This window comes from Siphateles boraxobius, unplaced genomic scaffold (assembly GCF_051911475.1).
Source record: "Siphateles boraxobius isolate OS27281-9 unplaced genomic scaffold, OSU_SipBor_1 9, whole genome shotgun sequence".
Classification (NCBI taxonomy): domain Eukaryota; kingdom Metazoa; phylum Chordata; class Actinopteri; order Cypriniformes; family Leuciscidae; genus Siphateles; species Siphateles boraxobius.
This window is the reverse complement of record NW_027509219.1, coordinates 30750220-30772177: the sequence shown is the minus strand read 5'-3', so window position 1 is coordinate 30772177 and position 21958 is coordinate 30750220. Positions and strand designations below refer to the sequence as shown.

At 37.5% G+C, this 21958-nt stretch overlaps 1 protein-coding gene across 3 annotated transcripts in view; it reads left to right on the top strand.

Moving 5' to 3' along the window:
• The first annotated feature begins 5795 nt into the window (after positions 1-5795).
• tbc1d22b (TBC1 domain family, member 22B) overlaps positions 5796-21958 on the top strand; it is a 61596-nt gene continuing 45433 nt past the window's right edge. The window contains exons 1-2 of one of the 3 annotated variants that reach the window (XM_077224257.1): positions 5796-5889; positions 5991-6070. In XM_077224257.1, coding sequence (XP_077080372.1) covers positions 6015-6070 — 56 coding nt within the window. In that variant the 5' untranslated portion in view covers positions 5796-5889; positions 5991-6014. Of the gene's footprint in view, positions 6071-21958 lie in introns of all 3 variants that reach the window. The other 2 variants (XM_077224260.1, XM_077224258.1) reach the window with 2 other exon arrangements.

Genomic DNA, 21958 nt, shown 5'->3' with positions numbered 1-21958 from the left:
ACTTCGGGTTCCCTCGCCCTAAAGTCTATGGATTTTTGCATGGGTTTTTGCTAAATCGCCTGAAATAAGGTCTGTGGTTAACAAAGCCTCTAAATATTTTCACGTTTTGATCTATGACATAAAACACACCAGTTATAATCTGCTTGTGGTTTTTAAACTTTATTGTGTCTGTTTGTGGTTTTTTAAACTTTATATAGGCTTCAAAATGTATACATTTTGGATTAACTTGTAAAGATTATCTTGATAGACAAAACGTGTAAGGGTCACAACTCTTTGTTGAACACAGATCTTATTTTTTGCGATTTTCCAAAAGTCTATGGGGAAAAGGGGAAAATGCATAGCTTTTCGATCGAGGGAACCCATTTCTTTTACTGTCTATGTAGGGAACCCATGCGCCGCTAACTTCCGAGTTGTCCTATAAAGTGACGTCATAACCGCAGGTCATGTGATAAAAACCAACCAATCATCTTCGTTATTTCTGTAACAACATCGAAAGATTGGCCGAACAGCTAATCATAGCTGTACAGGGCGGCTTTTTATTGCTCATCTCTATTGAGCGTGCCGATGTGGGCGGGGTCTGAGCCGGTCCGCCATGATGGTAGGAGACGCTATCGGTTGCCAGGGGCAACGCCATCAGAACTTCACAGAAGCGCGACTAAACATTCAAGAGCTCTTTCATTTTTGCGCATTTATTATTTTCGCGCATTTATTATTTCGGCGGGACAGAGACGGATCTACGAATACGAGAAAAAAAAGAAGAAAGTAAAGAAATGCAAAAAGATAAGGCGAAAGAAAAGGGACCTTACAGGAACAAGCTCACTCCAAGCGCAAAACAGCGGTATTAGGAGAAGCAGCATCAAGATATTTGTTCTTTTGCACTAAGAACAGTATTGTTATTTTATTATTATTACTTATGTTGTCCATGAAACTTATGTTGTCCGAAAAAAATACATATATATTCAGTCCTCGATAAATATTGTTAAGCCATATCAAGTTGTTTCAAGCATTTATTTCAAGAAATAAAAAAGTAATGAACAAGGCACTCAAACAACACTTTTGCACATGTTCGTTAAGGCACAGCAAACAGTGACAACTTATTAAAGGCATCAGCCAACCAAGCAATCCGGCGTCTCCTCGTCAGGTCAGAGACTTGCTCTCCCTGATGCTGTGTCCATTTCGGTAACCTAAAAAACTGTATTCCATTCTTCCTATGTTTTCCAAATGTATCGTGTGAGGTACATTTGGAGCAGTTTTTAACGCAGCAGTGATCTCCAGGCATGGTAAAACAGTGTGGAATTGCGAGAACCTCCTCTACTACCGAGTTAACAACACATGTAAACAATCTTGTTTTGCCGCCGGAATCCTGCCAACATGGCGGAGAGGGTGAGAATCCCGCGAGATCCCGTGATATCGAGGGGAGGGGCTCTGTACCATGACCACAACTCCTCACTCTCAATACATATATCTAGTAGTAAATCTAGTGCAAGGTCTAGAAATCAATCAATCATTTGCTTATACTTTCTCGTCATCATGGAGAGCACAGTTCATGGTTGCATAGCAACGACAGATGCCATGGGAGCGCAAGCACTTGTGGAAAGGAGAAAGTTTTTATGCGCGCTTTCCATGCGTTTTTAGTCGCGATATGTAAACGGCCCCTTACAGAGTTGGCAAAGTATAATATTTCTGTCATCTTGATGAAATACTGATGTGTGTGTCTGCTGGTGACGTTCGCCATTTTGAATTAATTTATGGTTAATACACGCTCGGGTAGTCCATTTAGTTACGACAGCGTTATGGCAAGCCGTTTTAGCTTAAATTGTACCCAGCCCTACTCGTCGTAATTGCATTTTTACTAGTAACAATTACAATTAGAGAGCTCTCTAATTCAATTCTTACTAGTACAATTACAATTGGAGAGCTCTCTAATTCAATTATTACTAGTAAGAATTGAATTAGAGAGCTCTCTAATTGTAATTGTTACTAGTAATAATTAAATTAGAGAGCTCCGTAATTAAAAATGAATGGAAGTCAATGGAGACATATGACTAGTAAAAATTAATTTGTAGACCTCTCTAATTAGAATTGTTACTAGTAAGATTTGAATTAGAGAGCTCTGCAATTGTAATTCTTACTAGTAATAATTTAATTAGAGAGCTCTCTAATTGTATTTTTACTAGCAAGAATTGAATTAGAGAGCTCTTCAATTGTAATTGCTACTAGTAAGAATTGAATTGTAGAGCTCTCTAATTGAATTAAAGAGCTCTGCAATTGGATTCTTACTAGTAAGAACTGAATTAGAGAGCTCTCTAAATCAGTTTTTACTAGTAATAATTGCATTAAAGAGCTCTCTAATTGTAATTGCTATTAGTAAGTAATGAATTGTAAAGCTCTCTATTTGAATTCCTACCAGTAAAAATGCAGTTACGATGAGTAAGGCTGGGTACAATTTAAGCTAAAACGGCTTGCCATACAGCTTCAACTGGTGGTTAAAGTAGTCGATCTCTCGACTACTCGACTAGTCTGTGCAAGCCCTAATATATATACTGTATATATAACATTTTTAAAAATAATTAATTAATATTAATTAAAGCTATATAGATACAAATAATAAAAAAGGACAAAATTGCTAAAACTTAAGTTAATAAAAAGCACTGAAAAATATAAAAATAAAAGCTAATTCAAAATATTAATAAATACTATAAAAGTAGATAAAGTCAAACATTTCTCAACAAATGTCCATTGGAAAATGGAACATCAATACAATCTAAGGAAAATTGATAGTTTTTTATTTGAAATCAGTTTTCCATAAGCTTTTCTCTGAATCTGGCCAGATTTTAGTCAAATTCATCTGTCATAGGCCAGATTATTGCATGTGAGATCCAATTTATGAGTCACTCACAACTGTATATTTTACCTTTATAGGACGGTGTGCTGTATTTATTGCTCAATAATCTCACTTATGTCCACAATTGTTTCATTTGCATCTTATTCAATTTCTTTATATCTCAGTTAAGTCTCCTGACTTCTGAAAGAGCAACATCGGAGTAATATCCTTCTCCTCTGGGTGGGCGTTGAAGTGCTTATGTGGAGTTTTTCCTTATAATTTCCCTCCGGAGAAGAGTGCCATACTGTGCTGCTGAAGCAGGATATTGTCTTTCAAGTCATCCTGTCTCAGTCTGCTGACCAATGAGACAGAACCGACTGCATGCACTTGATAACCCGACTCTGGGAGTGTGTGGCGCTGAGGAACCAACAGCACACACACACACACACACACACACACACACACACACACACACACACACACACACACACACACACACACACACACACACACACACACACACACACACACACACACACACACACACACACAACACACACACACAAAACACACACACACAAACACACACACACACACAAACACACACACACACACACACACACACACACACACACACACACACACACACACACACACACACACACACACACACACACAAACACACACACAAAACACACACACACAAACACACACACACACACAAACACACACACACACACACACACACACACACACACACACACACACACACACACACACACACACACACACACACACACACACACACACACACAAAACACACATAAACACACACAAAACACACACACACACACACAAACACACACACACACAAACACACACACACACACACACACACACACACACACAAAACACACACACACACACACCTTTGAGCTCACTTGACGAAAAAACACAAACACAGAGGAATCAGGAGGAAAATAAAGCAGCATTCCACAGATGCCATTGCTTCCTAAAGGACGCAGGCAGCGTGACCTTTCATCCGTTTGTTTCATGTGTGTGTGTGTGTGTGTGTGTGTGTGTGTGTGTGTGTGTGTGTGTGTGTGTGTGTGTGTGTGTGTGTGTGTGTGTGTGTGTCACGAGTCTGAATGAACTCAAAGGAAGCACTTTAATGAGGGGGCAACTTTTCACCAGGGAGGGCCTCAAACACAAACACAGGAGTGGAGTGAGCATTTAACACTCATTTCCACATCCATTATGGATACAAACATAATACTTATCAGCACTTTAAGACATTGTAAATGAACCCCAATGAACTCAGTGTGATGAGAGTACTGTTACTGTATGGATGTTGAGGAAGTTCTTCTCTTTTAAGGGCCCTTGTAGAACAACAATAGCAAAAGCTATTTGAGTGCACAGGTTCTAGGAATATAGTTCACAGGAAACATCATTTCCAACTTTCCACTAAGGATGTTTGCATATTTGCTTTGTCCTGGGCATATTTACTTTTTTGTGCACGCATCTGCAGCTGTTGTTATTTTTAACCTTTTTTATTATTAATCATTCTAATAATAGAAACGTTAACGTTGCATGCGGCTCCTAATCTAATTATATAGTACAGTATAAGTATATCATAAATTCATGACATACATTTTTAATGCACACACATGATTTAACTATAATGTTTTGACTGAAAAGTAAAAAATATTTAATAATAAAGTATCAAACTTTTTTTGTAATAAAGAGAACACAATTTGCAACACTTTACAATAAGGTTCCATTTATTAACATGAATTAAATACATGTTAAAATTATATGTAAAAAAAATGAACTAACTATAAATCATCTATTAGTCTTCATTTAGATTATTTGTAACATTTACTAATACGTTATCAAAATCAAGTTTTATCTTTTATTATTATTTAATGGATCTGAGCTAATATGAACTAACTCTATTTTTAGTAAATAACTTTAACAAAGATTAATCAATACTGTTGCGATTTGTTAGCTCATTGTTAATGTTAGTTAATGCATTAATAAAGTGTTACCACAAAAAACAAAAAGTACTTTACTGTATAACAATCACCTTTCTTGTAAATGCATACAATTTTTGTGGTTTAACAGAGTGATAAAGCTTTAGTAATTGTAGTTTTTCAACATAGTAAAATAATAAAAGGGGAAAAAATTATGCGTTATTATAAAATTGGGATTTTTACATAGGCTTATACCATAAAGCATAAAGAAAGCCATTGTTGAAAAAACATGATGATTGACAAAGTCTAATAATAGTTCTGCTAGTAATAATTTAGTAACAGATGAATACAGCAATAACAGGCAGAGGAACTTGGGTAAGTATTTCAGTCAGACCTGAGCAGAGCACCCTGATTTATACGTGACTGCTGCCACCTAGTGCTCAGATTGGGGAACTGCAAAATTACATTTTCATCAATACTTTGTAATGCATAATGCTTAACTTATTATTAATCACATAGTTAATTAATCACATTTATCGCATTTATTACAATTATATTAATTGTGAAGTATTTATACATCATGACAGTATTTTATTTACTGCTAATTAAATTTAAATAGGATCCAATGAGAATCTATGAGGATAATCATTTGGAATAATAGGCATTACAAACAAACATCAGGAGGGGCGATACAAGGTTCTGGAACTTTGGAAGCAGGAGATTATGAAACCTTTGGAATGCAGACACAAGACCCTTGTTCTTTTCCCTGTATTTTCTGTATTGCACTATTGTCCACTTTGTGTTCTATAATATTGTATTGTTCTGTACATTATAAGGCGTGTACAATTTACAAACATCATTACAAGCAAACATTCGAGAATATAGTTGTAGTAGAGAACAAAATATTTAACTAAAAATCGCGTCTCCATCTAATAAAACTCGAACCCCATTGGTCCGCTCCAATGCACCTGTCCTTCATTTCAGCCAATCACAGCGCGACCTCATGCACCTCCAAGATGGCGACGTCCATCCAGAACCGCTGTAGGCACATTCTGTGTTGGCAAAATACTCGCCATAACTAATCAAAACAAAGTAAGGCACACGCGGCAACACAACTAATCATATCGTTTTCGCCTTTGGATATCTGCACATGTCAGTTGACGGCGAGGTGTTCGGTTTTATGGCTGTTTCAGAGTGAAATTTGGCATCCTCTCGCCATGGCCACCGACAACAGGATTCATTTCTGGAGGAGAAACCAAAAGGTTCCCGGGAGGTGAATTTGGTCATTTATTTCTTTTTATAAAGTAGCTTTAAAGTGTGTTATTTTATTGGAAGAAGTCATTTTATACTAATATATCGGCTCTGACCAGAGCTTTGTTTACTGGACTCTATGGATGTGTGTCAAACCCTAGTGAGCTGTCTATTTTGACAGCATGCTTGTTGGACGTATCACGTATGTTGCGTTTTTGGTCATCAAAGATGTTGTAAATATCTAAATTACTTATTTAGAGTATTATAGATTATTTGGACATGTTATGAAACCACTTATCGTAAATTAATGGTGGTTAATGGCAACCATGACAAAAGTTCAACCTGGTAAACATAGTTGCCACCAAAATACCTTATTGTTACAACTTTGAAACTATGTACTTTGTTTAGTCTCCATTGACATCAAAAACAAAAAGCTTACACGATATGATGTCCAAATAATGTGGTTTTCATGTTAATAATAATAATAATTACTAAATGTAGGCGACAATGCTATCAATGTACTATAAAATGATTGCAATTGTAATTTATGAAAGGGAAACACAACTTCCTGCCAAGTTTTGGTTGTTTTCTAAACACTATTTAATTAAAAGCTCTTAAAGCTGGCATGTAGGTTTGGCCTCTTTGTCTTTGCTGGGGCTTTTGTTTCGTCTGGCTCTGGACAGAGTTTGCTGAGTGTGCTTCATTGCAGGTTGTTTGGATTTTCATGGTCACAGACAGAATCAGTTCATTTGACTCTGCGCGAATGTGAGCTTTTGATGACTTAACAGTTTCCTGTAAATCCGATTTTATATTGGGCCATTACATAATCTTGCTAAAGAGGAACTCTCATGCAGGAGATTCACTGCTGTTAGTGCTGCAACTGTGGCTTACAGCAGTCACAGAAACATTTTTGTATATACTTGGTAATATCTGCATATGGAATTGATTTTCAGGGGCATTTTTTTGCCTTTATGGGAGTATATTTATTTCTAGCCATGTTAAAATAAAGTCTGTTTTTGTCCAATAGCTTAATTTCAGTCTTGAAAACATATATAAACATTTATATTCAAATATGTTTATTTCTCTTTAATTCTTAAACAGGCAAGAGTGGAAAATGATCATCAAAAAATAATTTAATGTAATTTTTAAAATCATCTGGACTTAAGTAAAACATATCCAAAGGAATTTTTAAAATATTTGATATAGTTTGGATTTTATGAGTTGTATCTCCCGGCTATGTAATATTGTTCCTACCATATTGTAATTATTTTTTTTTTTCCCAGGAAAAAAGTAAGATAATATATGCCTACTTTATTCAAAGTTAGAATGTCCAGCACAATAGACAGACATGTTGGCTTTAGATCAAGCTGACAAAACGAGCAAAGAAAATTTGAAACAAGTCATGTGACCCACATACTCCAAACAGACTCAACTATTGACAACTGTACTGCATGAAAAATTCTTTCTCGTGCCTCCTACAAGAGACTAAAGAATATGTATCCCGTGGTACGCGTTGCCAGTTTTAGGGTTAAGACAACATGAGTTGTATTCATTGAAATATACAGTTCATTTGCTATTATCTCAATATTATGTCAGTATCTGGAAGTTATTGTCAGAAGGTTTTGATTAGGTTGTTAACTTGACATTGACTTTTAGTCCTAGATCTTGTTCTTGTCCAGATTCCTGAGCACACACTCTTACAGAATTGAAGGGGACACAATCTAGCCTATGCTATGATCATAGTGAATCTTTTTTTATTAAAGTCATGAAACGGAAGTTGCGATAATGTTTTCTTCCCTGTTGTGACGTATATCCGAGTGAAACGGCTTCTTGAACAAGAAAAAATGTTGGTTGAGACTTTGTCCATCAGGAATCGATTTGATGGTTGTGGTTTGCTATTGGTGGATTTCATGATGTGAGTGATGGGTTGTCCCGCCCAGGTTAAACATCATCAGAGAAGACAAGAGACATCGCTGCAAGAGGGAGGGCACAATATTTTGATTAAATATTACGAGGGCACATGAATTAAAATAAATTATGTGCATGGACAAATCATTTATAATAAATACTGCAATATTCCAAAAAGAAAAAAAAATCATTCATTTTGATTTCACGGTGACTTTAAATGGCAAAAAACCCAACAACATATTTTAAGGTAAAACATTTTTTATCAGGGGCATGTTACACAAGATATTAAAAATAGCTTTAAAATAATGCCTCCAGATAATGTAACTGATATTTGAGTAATTGTATTATTTTTGTTTTAGAAAGGAGAGAATTCTTTCACTACTGTTCAAAAGTTTGGGGTTTTTGTTTTTGAAAAAGATTCTTACTAATCATTTATTTGATCAAAAATACAGTCATGAACAGTTAGCCTATATTGTTAAATATTATTAATTGTATTTTAATATATATATATAGGTCCTTCTCAAAAAATTAGCATATTGTGATAAAGTTCATTATTTTCCCTAATGTAATGATAAAAATTAAACTTTCATATATTTTAGATTCATTGCACACCAACTGAAATATTTCAGGTCTTTTATTGTTTTAATACTGATGATTTTGGCATACAGCTCATGAAATTATCAAAAAGCAGCAAATCTCAAAAAATTTGCATATCATGAAAAGGGTCTCTAAACGAGCTATTAACCTAATCATCTGAATCAACTAATTAACTCTAAACACCTGCAAAAGATTCCTGAGGCTTTTAAAAACTCCCAGCCTGTTACATTACTAGGGGTGTAACAATACATCGATATGGATCGATGCATCGATCAAAAGTCTAACGATACGATGCATCGATGCCACACACAAAATATCGATTATACGGTACCTTTATTTTGACACTCTCCACATCCTCACACGGAACTTTTCTCAGCTGAAATAGACACCTGACAAGATTGACAGAACCCTTTGTCACAAAAGCGGGTATTTTCCACTGTCAAGGCATCGCGAGTTCATCTTTTACAGCAGAAACGACAAGCACCCTTGTTTGTGAAATCAACCCGAAAAGTCTGTGTTAGCGAATCAGTGAGCACTGCGCAGTATTCAGGTCGGGTGACAAGCCTGCTAGTCACTTTGAAAAGACGCGCTAGCTGCGAGGAGTTTCGTCAAAGCTGATTAAAAGTGATCGAGGATGGATTTCAACGAACTTGATGAACTTCATGGCGTAAAAGGAAAATAAGATCTGAAACTTTTTCACGGAATCTTGCTAAAACAGCAGGTTAGTGGTGAGGGAAAAGCTCTCTGTATCGCGTGTACGTTATTCACAACAACAAAGTTTGACAGGCGTCTAACGTTAGATGTCAGCTGAGGAGATTAACGTTACAACGATTAAGTGTTTTATTAAGTATCATAGCAATTACTAGGCTTTGTTTAACTCTGAAACATGAAATGTGGAGTTATCTGCTTTTGCCAGACACACACACAAAAAAAAAAATATATATATATATATATATAAAATACTTTCAATGCACTTTTATTTGATCATTTACCTGTATTTTTTTGTTATTATTACTTAATCAAAACAACCTCTTCTGTTATAGTTCATTTGCAAAAACAGATAACTCCGTTCTTGTTCATTTTCATATAGGCTATCATGTTTTTTTTTTTACTTGTAACTTGTAACAAACAACTTGTAAATGTCCCAATTGGGAGAGGGTGTGCCATTTTCAAAGAGTTTAATTAAACTTTCATATATTTTTGGATGCATTTGTGAGTTAATAAACGTAACTGGTTGTGTAAACTTGGCACATAATATCTAAATATCGATAAATCGATTGATAACCCTGAATCGAATCGAATCGTAATCGTATCGCAGAATTTTTTGAGGTATCGGCAATAATCGTATCGCTGGCTGAGAGAATCGATATCGTATCGTATCGTGATGAACTGTCCGATTTACACCCCTATACATTACTCAAAACCGCAATCATGGGTAAGACTGCCGACCTGACTGCTGTCCAGAAGGCCATCATTGACACTCTCAAGCAAAAGGGTAAGACACAGAAAGAAATTTCTGAACAAATAGGCTGTTCCCAGAGTGCTGTATCAAGGCACCTCAGTGGGAAGTCTGTGGGAAGGAAAAAGTGTGGCAAAAAACGCTGCACAACGAGAAGAGGTGACCGGACCCTGAGGAAGATTGTGGAGATGGACCGACTCCAGACCTTGGGGGACCTGCGGAAGCAGTGGACTGAGTCTGGAGTAGAAACGTCCGGAGCCACCGTGCACAGGCGTGTGCAGGAAATGGGCTACAGGTGCCGCATTCCCCAGGTCAAGCCACTTTTGAACCAGAAACAGCGGCAGAAGCACCTGACCTGGGCTACAGAGAAGCAGCACTGGACTGTTGCTCAGTGGTCCAAAGTACTTTTTTCGGATGAAAGCAAATTTTGCATGTCATTCTGAAATCAAGGTGCCAGAGTCTGGAGGAAGACTGGGGAGAAGGAAATGCCAAAATGCCTGAAGTCCAGTGTCAAGTACCCACAGTCAGTGATGGTCTGGGGTGCCATGTCAGCTGCTGGTGTTGGTCCACTGTGTTTTAACAAGGGCAGGGTCAATTTAGCTAGCTACCAGGAGATTTTGGAGCACTTCATGCTTCCATCTGCTGAAAAGGTTTATGGAGATGAAGATTTCATTTTTCAGCACGACCTGGCACCTGCTCACAGTGCCAAAACCACTGGTAAATGGTTTACGGACCATGGTATTACTGTGCTCAATTGGCCTGCCAACTCTCCTGACCTGAACCCCATAGAGAATCTGTGGGATATTGTGAAGAGAAAGTTGAGAGACGCAAGACCCAACACTCTGGATGAGTTTAAGGCCGCTATCGAAGCATCCTGGGCCTCCATAACACCTCAGCAGTGCCACAGGCTGATTGCCTCCATGCCACGCCGCATTGAAGCAGTCATTTCTGCAAAAGGATTCCCGACCAAGTATTGAGTGCATAACTGAACATAATTATTTGTAGGTTGACTTTTTTTGTAATAAAAACACTTCTTTCATTGGTCGGATGAAATATGCTAATTTTTTGAGATAGGAATTTTGGGTTTTCATGAGCTGTATGCCAAAATCATCAGTATTAAAACAATAAAAGACCTGAAATATTTCAGTTGGTGTGCAATGAATCTAAAATATATGAAACTTTAATTTTTATCATTACATTATGGAAAATAATGAACTTTATCACAATATGCTAATTTTTTGAGAAGGACCTCTATGTATATACACTCACCTAAAGGATTAGGAACACCTGTTCAATTTCTCATTAATGCAATTATCTAATCATCCAATCACATGGCAGTTGCTTCAATGCATTTAGGGGTGTGGTCCTGGTCAAGACAATCTCCTGAACTCCAAACTTAATATCAGAATGGGAAGCAATTTTGAGCATGGTTGTTGGTGGCAGACGGGCCGGTCTGAGTATTTCACAATCTGCTCAGTTGAAAGAATGGTGTGAAAAGGGAAAAACATCCAGTATGCGGCAGTCCTGTGGGTGAAAATGCCTTGTTGATGCTAGAGATCAGAGGAGAATGGGCCTACTGATTCAAGCTGATAGAAGAGCAACTTTGACTGAAATATCTACTCGTTACAACCAAGGTTTGGTCAGCAAAGCATTTGTGAAGCCACAACACGCACAACCTTAAGGCAGATGGGCTACAACAGCAGAAGACCCTACCGGGTACCACTCATCTCCTCTACAAATAGGAAAAAGAGGCTACAATTTGCAAGAGCTCACCAAAATTGGACAGTTGAAGACTGGAAAATGTTGCCTGGTCTGATGAGTCTCGATTTCTGTTGAGACATTCAGATGGTAGAGTCACAATTTGGCGTAAACAGAATGAGAACATGGATCCATCATGCCTTGTTACCACTTTGCAGGCTGGTGGTGGTGGTGTAATGGTGTGGGGGATGTTATCTTGGCACACTTTAGGCCCCTTAGTGCCAATTGGGCATCGTTTAAATGCCACGGCCTACCTGAGCATTGTTTTTGACCATGTCCATCCCTTTATGGCCACCATGTACACCCATCCTCTGATGGCTACTTCCAGCAGGATAATGCACCATGTCACAAAGCTCGAATCATTTCAAATTGGTTTCTTGAACATGACAATGAGTTCACTGTACTAAAATGGCCCCCACAGTCACCAGATCTCAACCCAATAGAGCATCTTTGGGATGTGGTGGAACGGGAGCTTCGTGCCCTGGATGTGCATCCCACAAATCTCCATCAACTGCAAGATGATATCCTATCAATATGGGTCAACATTTCTAAAGAATGCTTTCAGCACCTTGTTGAATCAATGCCACGTAGAATTAAGGCAGTTCTGAAGGCGAAAGGGGGTCAAACACAGTATTAGTATGGTGTTCCTAATAATCCTTTAGGTGAGTGTGTGTGTGTATATAATATATTTAGGCCTGTCAGGATAACAAATTTTGCTGTACGATAAATTGTCCAAGAAATTATCGCGATAAACGATAATATTGTCGATCTGAGACCATTTTCATCTAGAATAATGATAATGGCATAATAATGCACATACACCTTTCAAAATTCAATAAACGTTTATTTCCAAAGACTATTTAACACTGAAAATGGCAGTGCATTAAAAAACATTTTAAATATCCACAATAACAATGAACAAAACAACCAAAAACAATAAAAGCAATGGACTCTCAGTCTCTGTTAACAAAAGATGCACTTGAATAAATACCAAAAACAATAAATAAAATGGATGTTAACAAAATTGCACTTCAAAAAATAATAAACAATAGGCTCAACATGCATTCCATAACAGGCAAAACTGCCTGTTAGGACCTTTGAAAACAAACAAACAAAAAAGCCTCAAGCCATATGCAAAAAACTTTTGCAAAATAATTTCGCCAGCAAAAAAAGTGAATTGCAGTCTATGTACAGTACACCAATGATGAGAGAGAGAGATGGAGATTTTATGGCAGATTCCGTGCAAGAAATACAAGAAAATGGGATCTCTCAGGAGTAGCAATGTTGCCAGCTGTGCTAAACATTCTCTCAGAGCTGGTGCTTGTAGCACAAATGCACATGTATTTTTGGGCCAACTTGGCCATCAAAGGATATCTTCTTTGATTGTCATGCCACCACACCAATGGATCACAAGATGCATCAATTGCATCCTCTTGGAGGAACTTAGTCAGCTCTGCATCAGCCTGCACTCTTTTTGGAAATGCAGCCTGGGCCTGTGCCTGACAGAGATTACGAGCTCTTCTGTTTTGAAGAAGGTCACTCAGCCTCTTCTTCTTGGTGAGTGCGGGAGCAGTAGGTTCATCCTCGTTTCCTCCAGTGGCTTTGCTGCAGCTCTCACCACTTGTACCTTCTCCACTTTCTTCTGGTCCTAAGTCCAGTAGCTCTTGCACAAGCTGATGTTTGACATCATCGAATGCATCTGCCTCCTCCATGCTGCCACGATACCTTGGATCCAAGATGGTGGCCTTTCTAAGTAGGACATTGATTGCAGGTGAGCTGTATTTTTCAGTCAGTACCCTGCACATGTTTTGTTTAATACTGGCTGTCAGTGCAGTGTCATCAGGGCCTGGAGAGAGAAGGTCGTCTTATATCAGTTCCAACACAGGCTTAACCGAGGACACCGTGACGTATTTTTCCCCTGAGAGGATGTCTGTGAAGTCAGCCAGTGGTTTCATTGCTGCGTTGATAGACTCCAACACAGCAACATCCTGCCAGGTTGGGTTGAGGTGGCTATGTTTTTTGTCTTCAACCAGGACACGTCTTATGGCTGGGAGTTGCTCCAGCACCCTCTCTACCATCTTCTGCTAAGTGCCCAATCGTGTGACAACATCCTGTGTGAAAGATAATATTGTTCTTGTTCATTAGTTTGTCTATCAACATTCTTAAATAAAATAACTTCTTTTTACATGTCCATTATTTTTATTAATGCTCATATTGACCATTTAACCATTAAACGAAAGTAAACATTTTGACCGATTATAATACTATGTTAAAGGTTTTTTGTTTTTTTTTGCTGCATGGTAATATATATATATATATATATATATATATATATATATATATATATATATATATATATATATATATATATATATATATATAAAACTAGACAAGCTGTGGATTAAGGTAGGCCTGCTATTTTTATTTGATGAAAAAAATGCCGTTTTTATTTCAAAGCTTCAAATTGATTCAGTGTTTTCTTTTTGTCATCATAATTTGTTAATTATTTAACTTAATAAAATATATTTATTGTAGGCCTATCTTATGTTTTTTATTTATATTATTTTATTGTTTTTTTTCTGTTGTCACTGTCAGAAATGCTGCAGGTGCGTGAATTTTATGTGAATACAGGTTCTGTTGTTGATCTGTTCTGCATGTTTGCACGTTAAAATAAACCCATGATTTTTATTTTTAACGGAGCACAGACAAGTGACAATTTTATTTTTTACTTAATGCCAATTCAATATTATAATCTTATAATATTAACGGATAAAAATCGGATAACGAGCGGCGGTTGTCGGTCGGGAAAATAAGCCGAAATGAGCATATTATATAAATATTTTATCTATGAATTGAACACCACTCACCAGTATTAGACTGTGTTGGGGGAGATTAGCCTCACTCTGTGCCTTCCTCAGGTCTCTCCTCTTAAGCCAGCTCAGGTTGAATGTGTTGACCAAACCTTTACAGAGTCCTATGGCACGCGCTGTCCGATCTTTGTTGCTGTCCAGACCATGGGACACAGCGAGATGGAGGTTGTGACCAAAGCAATTGAGCCATGGCCAGCCAAGATCCCTTATTGCAGCAACAATGTTAGCACCATTATCTGTAGTAATGCAAACTAGTTTGTGCTCATCCAGTCCCCAATCTGCTACAGCAGACTTCAGGTTTTCTCCAAGGGTGTCAGCAGTATGGTTATCTGGGACATACCTGGTCTCTAAACACTTGGAGTGCAGTCTCCAGTCAGCACTTATATAGTGTATAGTCAAGCTCATATAGGGGGTCATGTTTGAACTTGACCACATATCCGTAGTGGCAGAGAAAAATTGGATGTCTTTGATCTCGTTTAGTGTGTCATCTTTAATGCTGTTGTACAGTTGTGGAATTGCCGTTTGTGACACGTATGTTCTCCCAGGCAATTCATACTGGCTGTCAAATGTTTGCAGCATTCGTCGAAATGCCGGCTTTTCGACGATACTAAAGGGCAGCATCTTTTTAGCAATCAAGCGAACTACACTGTCGGTGAGTGCACACCATTTTGCACTGTCCTGTTTGTACTTTGTTTGTCGACTAAATGCCCCAGTTATGCTGCACTGTCGGGAAGACAAAGACGGCCCGTCTGTTGTAGCTTTTTTTTTTTCGAAACTGGGAAAACTGCAACGGATGATTGTGTTTTAGGTGCATGTGCATGTTTGTTGTGTTACTCGTTGTTAGTCGACTTGTTAGTCGATACTGTTTTACAACAAATGCGACATACCGGCTCGCTCAGGTTAAGTGGTTCACCACGGTCATTCGGTTTGAATCCGAAGTGCTCCCACACTGCAGCTGTCGCGTTGGGCTTTTAAACCAATTCCATGTCACAACTTGCGTCTCGTCTTTTCGCTCTTCTCGGCAGTCGTCTCAAGCACTCCCGCCTTCCCACACAAAGTCCATGTGACTGACAAGCGCCGCCTCCCCACACAAAAGACAATGCAACTGACAAGAGGGTTCACTTCTCCTACGCTAAGGAAACGAGAGTTGTCATTCAGTCGCGGATAACAAACAATTATGCAAATGAAATTATCGCGGACGGAAAAATTATCGAGGTCATTTTTTTTATCGTGCGATTAATCGATTTATCGACTATCGCGACAGGCCTAAATATATATATAAAAACTATATTTAAAAATACAACAGTCATTACTCCAGTCTTCAGTGTCACATGATCCTTCAGAAATCATTCTAATATGCTGATTTGTTGCTCAAGAAACATTTCTTATTTTTATCAATGTTGGAAACAGTTGTGCTGCTTAATATTTTTGTCAAACCCCTGATCAATTTTTTTCCAGGTTTTTTGATGAATAGAAAGTTCAAAAGAACAGATTTTATTTGAAACAGATATATTTTGTAACATTGTCAGTAATTGTCTTTACTGTCATTTTTGATCAATTTAATGTGTCCTTGTGAAATGACTTTTGAATGTTTGAAATTTCGCATATGAAGTTATTTATATGGTAATGGTAGTGATGGTCTCTCAATCAGTGTGCACTACAGTAGCCTATATTTCTTATTTTATTTTTGAGCTGTGTAACTGTAACCAGTCTGTAACTTTTTGGGTTAAAAATTATCCAAAATAAATTTTTGAGCAAGTACATAACCAGCCAGTGTTCACAACTATCTGCTTGCCTTAGCTCGATTCAAAACGGTAAGCTTGTAATAATGTTTTTAATTCCAGTGGTACTGCTGGATATCTGTGGGAAATTCGAGCATGTCTTTGCATCATTACGTCACATCTGTGCACATACAGGAGTCTCGAATAGTAGAGGCTATATTGCGCGTGAGGATGTTGGAGGTGGAGATTTATAGCCTTTTCTCACAGCACTTGATATAATTAAACATCAATTTAATTGCGGATACAGAAAAGTGAAAACGACAATCACCAGTGACAACTGGAGACTCACCTGTTGTAAAATGCAAAAGACTTCGGACTTTAGGTGGCTACTGGCTACAGAAGAAAAAAAAACTGCAACCGGGCCCATGCGAAAACAAGGATAAATATCAGAAGGGCATTAAATGTAGTCAAGCAATGCTGATGTTGTTAACATTAACAATTTGAGAACAAAGTATAATTTGCACAGTTTGAAGTGATATAAGCAATCGTTAGATTTAATCTGCGCGATTTACTGCAATGCTTTTCCCCTTAGTTGATCAGAACAAAAGTGGATGTTACTTGTTCAGATTACATTTTCCTGTGAAAATGTTTATGTTGGTCATACTTCCAAAAAGTACAATCTGTGATTCTGAATGCCAGTATCCACACCGGCACGGTGACTAACAGCCGCAAAATATTGGATTCATCCGCACTATGCCGTGCCGAGGCACAACGCACAGTTTTTGTAAATGTACGTAAAGTTGATAATTCTGTGCAAATTGCAAAACAATTGCACAACGTAAAGGTGATAATTCCGCAAATAACTGCAATTGCAGATTTTGAACAGAGATGGCGACAAAGAGGAAAAACTTCGGACTGCAGCTTTAAATAAAGTAAAAATTCCTAAACTTTTATTAACTGAGAATCGTTGAGCTGTTTTTCGAAACGGTTCTCTTAAAATTGGTAGCCTATGTAAAAATTTTACTTAAGTGATCATGACCTCATCGTTTCAGAAAGTTTAAATTGCTGTATTAAGAGCAGATCATAATGAAGATGATGTTAAAAACAGATGGAATTCCCCTCTGTGAAGGGAAAGATGAACCTGCTGTTATTGTTTGGGTGTGGTTGTTATCCAGACGGTTTGAGTTGCTTGTTCGGGTGAATCTGCAGCAGTTGGAGGGCTCACAGTGGGTGTGTTCCTGCTGTAACATGAGTGGACGAGAGGTGTGGCCACTTTCCTCACCATTTATCTCATTCAACACAAGGGTCAGAGCATGCAAAACTGATACTAGATGCCTCCAGACAACCTTGGTGTCTTCTCGGTCAAATAACATGAGCCACAGTTGAATAGAGGCTAGGGTTGTTACGGTACCAACATTTCTGCAGTCTGTACCAGTAAAAGTGTGTGGTTCTTTGTAGCAATTTCAGTACTAGAGCAAAAACTGTTGAATTAAAGGTACACTATGTAACTTTTGTCACTCTAGCGGTTAATAAACTATACTGCATGTGTCTTGTGGAAGAACATATTAGCCTTAGTTACCTCTCTCTGTTTATGTGTATGGCGAGTCACGCAGGTACAGGGCTGCTCCTCAGCCGTCCCGCTCAGTAGGGCTGGGCGGTATGTCGAGTTTGTATGGTATATCGATATATTCTTTCTAAACGATATAGAATGAGGCAATAATGTGTATATATCGATATACAGTTTGATAAGAGCACGTCTGAAAAATATCGGAGGGCGCATAGTGAGCTGCTTCATGCATAATTCAATTTTGTCCTGAACATGAGCAATGCTTTATTTTAAGGCCTTTAAAGCAACTCGTAAGATATAAAGCGGCTTGCCCCATTAGATGCTCTGACAGATATTTGCACTGTTGAATGTGTTTGAGATGTGGTGTTTTCCTCATGCATAACTTACATTTTACATCTGTAATTGTTAGAAATTTTTGCAAATATTTTCATTTTGTTGTCAGGAATGGATGAGCCTTCTGCAAGCGAGTCTCTGCTAAGTTTAACAGATTTCTGTGAACCAAACAGACGGAGCGCAAAAGAATTGGACCATAAGAATTCTGCTAAAATATTTGTTGTTGGACAATAATGTCATATTTAGAATTTTAAATCTACAAGCAAGTGTATTTTTATGATAGCAGTAACTGTAAAGTGACTAATGTAATGGGGTAATCAAATAGCCGGTTACACTTTATTTTAAGGTGTCATTGCTACAGTGTAATTAAATATTTAAGTACAGTGTAATATGAATTAACTACATGTACTTACTATAGGGTTAGGGTAGGATTAGGATTTGGTTGAGGGTTAATTGCATGTAATTAGGCATAATTTACTGTTATTACTATGGTAATTACATGTAACATATGTAACAAGAACACTGCAAAATAAAGTGTTACCAAATAGCCAAATATAATTAGTCTGTTCTTTTACTTAGCATCTTTTTTAGTGGATTTAACTTCTACTTTAAAAAGCATTATTTTTGTTTTTAAATTGTAATATTACAATGTTAGAAAGTCATGTTATTTTAACCATTTCTTTTTACACCTATAGTAACAGCCTACGCTACATGCATGGTTACATTCACTTGAATTTTTGTCATAGTCTTCAATATGATCATTGTTTGTGACAACATTAAACAGGATGTGAAAATAACCTTTTTTTTTTTTAATAATTGCGAATTTTTGTATCCAAAGAGAGAAAAGAAAAAATATACTGAATTTGATATATACCATATATCGCCATTTAGCCAAATAATACAGAGATATGATTTTTTTTTTGTCCATATTGCCCAGCCCCACCACTCAGTCTAAGATAGTCTGAATATAAACACTTATTATAGGTATACCCTAGGGATTCAGGATAAGACAAAAGCTCGGTTTGGAAGAAAGATTCATGAGGAACTGTACTCACTCATTATATAAATTTTGAACAGAAAAGTTACATACTAACTGTACCTTACAAATACATTTGTCCCGTGTCTTTGGTTATCACTGTCAGTCACCGCAGTTTCCGATTCAATCCTGCATTTAAATGTGTTTGTCAATCCAGAAACTTTGCAGTGTACTTAGCAGCATGAAAAACTAAACTTGTATTCAGATTGTGAATTGGTAATAATAAACCGAAAGCAAGATTTAAGGCTAAGGCTAAAGAGCAAGCTCACTGCATTTTGCACTCTCCTGAAAACTCCTGTTGTAATAAATATGTCTTAACTGTACAATGAATCTCTTATTTTCATTGTGTTTACACAGTGTGCGAGCTCATGTTGAACAAAGCACAACCTCATAAGGTTAAACAGATTCTGACTAACTTACTGACTAGCATCTCTGATAGGCTATTGTGTTCACATGCTCAACAGATATGATTGTGATTGACTGCAATGCTCAATGCTTAATCAAACACTCTATAAATAGAAACGTCTATCAGCGGGCACCGAACATACCCGGTACAGCACAGCAGTACTGTCACAGAAAGACACAGAATGGTCTGTTGATAGATGAATTATGGGCTTGTTTAATTCACTTAAGTGAAATTCCCATTAAGGGAAATTAATAATTGCATTGATAGCTGTCCCACTATGTTAGCTTTTGTATGTAGATTATAGTGTGGAAAAGTTATGTGTGTGTGTGATAGCAGAAGGAACACCACAAGTCTAAGATAACGCTGCCCTCCGGCAAGCTGCTCGTTTATTCAAACACACTCCTTGCTCACAGCCTAATATTTAATGCAAATGCAAGCGGTTTGCTTACATATCTGAAAGTAATTTACCTTTTATTTTGTACTCATAAAAATTGATGAGCCATATTTCAGCTGCATTGTGTTTTTGCCAATTATTCTGTGGTCCCATTTGCACATAATGCATTAAGTATTGTGTTGATTTCAACAGAAAAGGGCCTTGTAGCAACCATACCGTTAATTTTCCTTTCAACAATATGACCACACCTATGGCCCTGTGTTGCCCGTAAAAATTCTGCTTAGCACTGCAGTCTTTAGACTTATCTCACCATTGTGCAGGATATTGCTCAGTAACTCATGGTAGCCTCTAATATTGTAGAGATTCATATTTATATGTTGTTGTAATGTGGAGGGCCCAGCAGTGTGCTTGACTTGTAATTTGAGAAGTATTTTTTGCTGTCACCAAGGACTAGCAGGTCTATTGTCTTGCTAAGGAATTGTTTTAAACTACCTTTACTTGTCTAGATTTTGGTTTTGGCTGTGTGTTTCTGACTAGGGCTGGATGTATTGAGTATTCAGAGTCAGGGCTCCAGGCTAACATTTGAGAGCAGTAGCACCAGTGCCACTAAGTTCATTTCATCGCCTGATTTGGTAGTGCTGGGTGGAAATTTATCATAAAAGTTAATTTAATCATAAAATTACTATTGTTTTTTTTTTTTTCATTAATAAGTGCAGGTACTAATGGGATTATATGTTTTTTAATTTGAGATTTGACAGTAATGCACTGAGCTTGAATTGATATGCAGATAAAATTAACTTTTATTAACAACAGTAACGTGCAAAAATCAAATTTTTATTGAGGAAAATGTAAATATTCTACTCTTATTAAATGTACCATTAAACAGTATAATACTCAACTGACCGGCAGCTTCAGTAATTATAAAAGGAGCGTTCTTTAGTTGTTTACTGTTTAATTCAGTCACAATTTGAAGAAATGTTTTTGTCCCCCCCCCCCCCCCCCCCCCCCACCCACACATTAAGGCTGATTTATACTTCTGCGTCGGACCTACGCCGGAGCCTCCGCGGAGAATTGGGCTTGACGTGCACCTCTCCAAAAATGTAACAACGCGTCAATTCTACGCAGACGCAAGCGCTGTGATTGGTCTGCTCAAACCGCTCCCTCGGGTTTCACATGTTACCCTCTGCGTACGTCAACGCGGACAACGACGCAGAAGTATAAATTAAAAACCAATGCGTAGTCTACGGCGTAGAGACTCCGGCGTATGTCCGACGCAGAAGTATAAATCAGCCTTCAGGGTACGCCGAAGGGTACGCGCGCTACGCACAGCCTACGACGTAGCTACGGCGTGAGTTCGACGCAGAAGTATAAATTGGGCTTTAGGGAGTGGAGATGGCTAATCTATTAGGTATAGTGGTAATTTCATGTTTTTTTTTTTTTTTTTTTTTTTTTCTATAAACGTGATCGTTTGCCAGATATTGCCACAGTGTTAGTTTTCCTACATCTTTGAACTTAGGTTTACAAATCATTACATTAAAAATAACATTAAAATTGGATAATATTTAGAGCTTTGAAGTGCTGGACAAAGCTGTTAACCAAACTTCCGATTAAATTTCATATTTGAAATCACCAATAAAATCTGACATGAACTGCATCATAAATAAGGATGCATGGATCACAGTTGATCCGTGATCTTTACTGGACCAGGCCTCACAGTTTGGCACGCATTTGATTCACAGATTAATTGCTTAGTTTAACCATCATAGGGTGAAAGTGAAAAATGATCCCATCCATGACTCAAAAAACGTAATATGATCTGAACCATGAGTTTCGTGATCTGTTGAACCTCGAATCATAAATG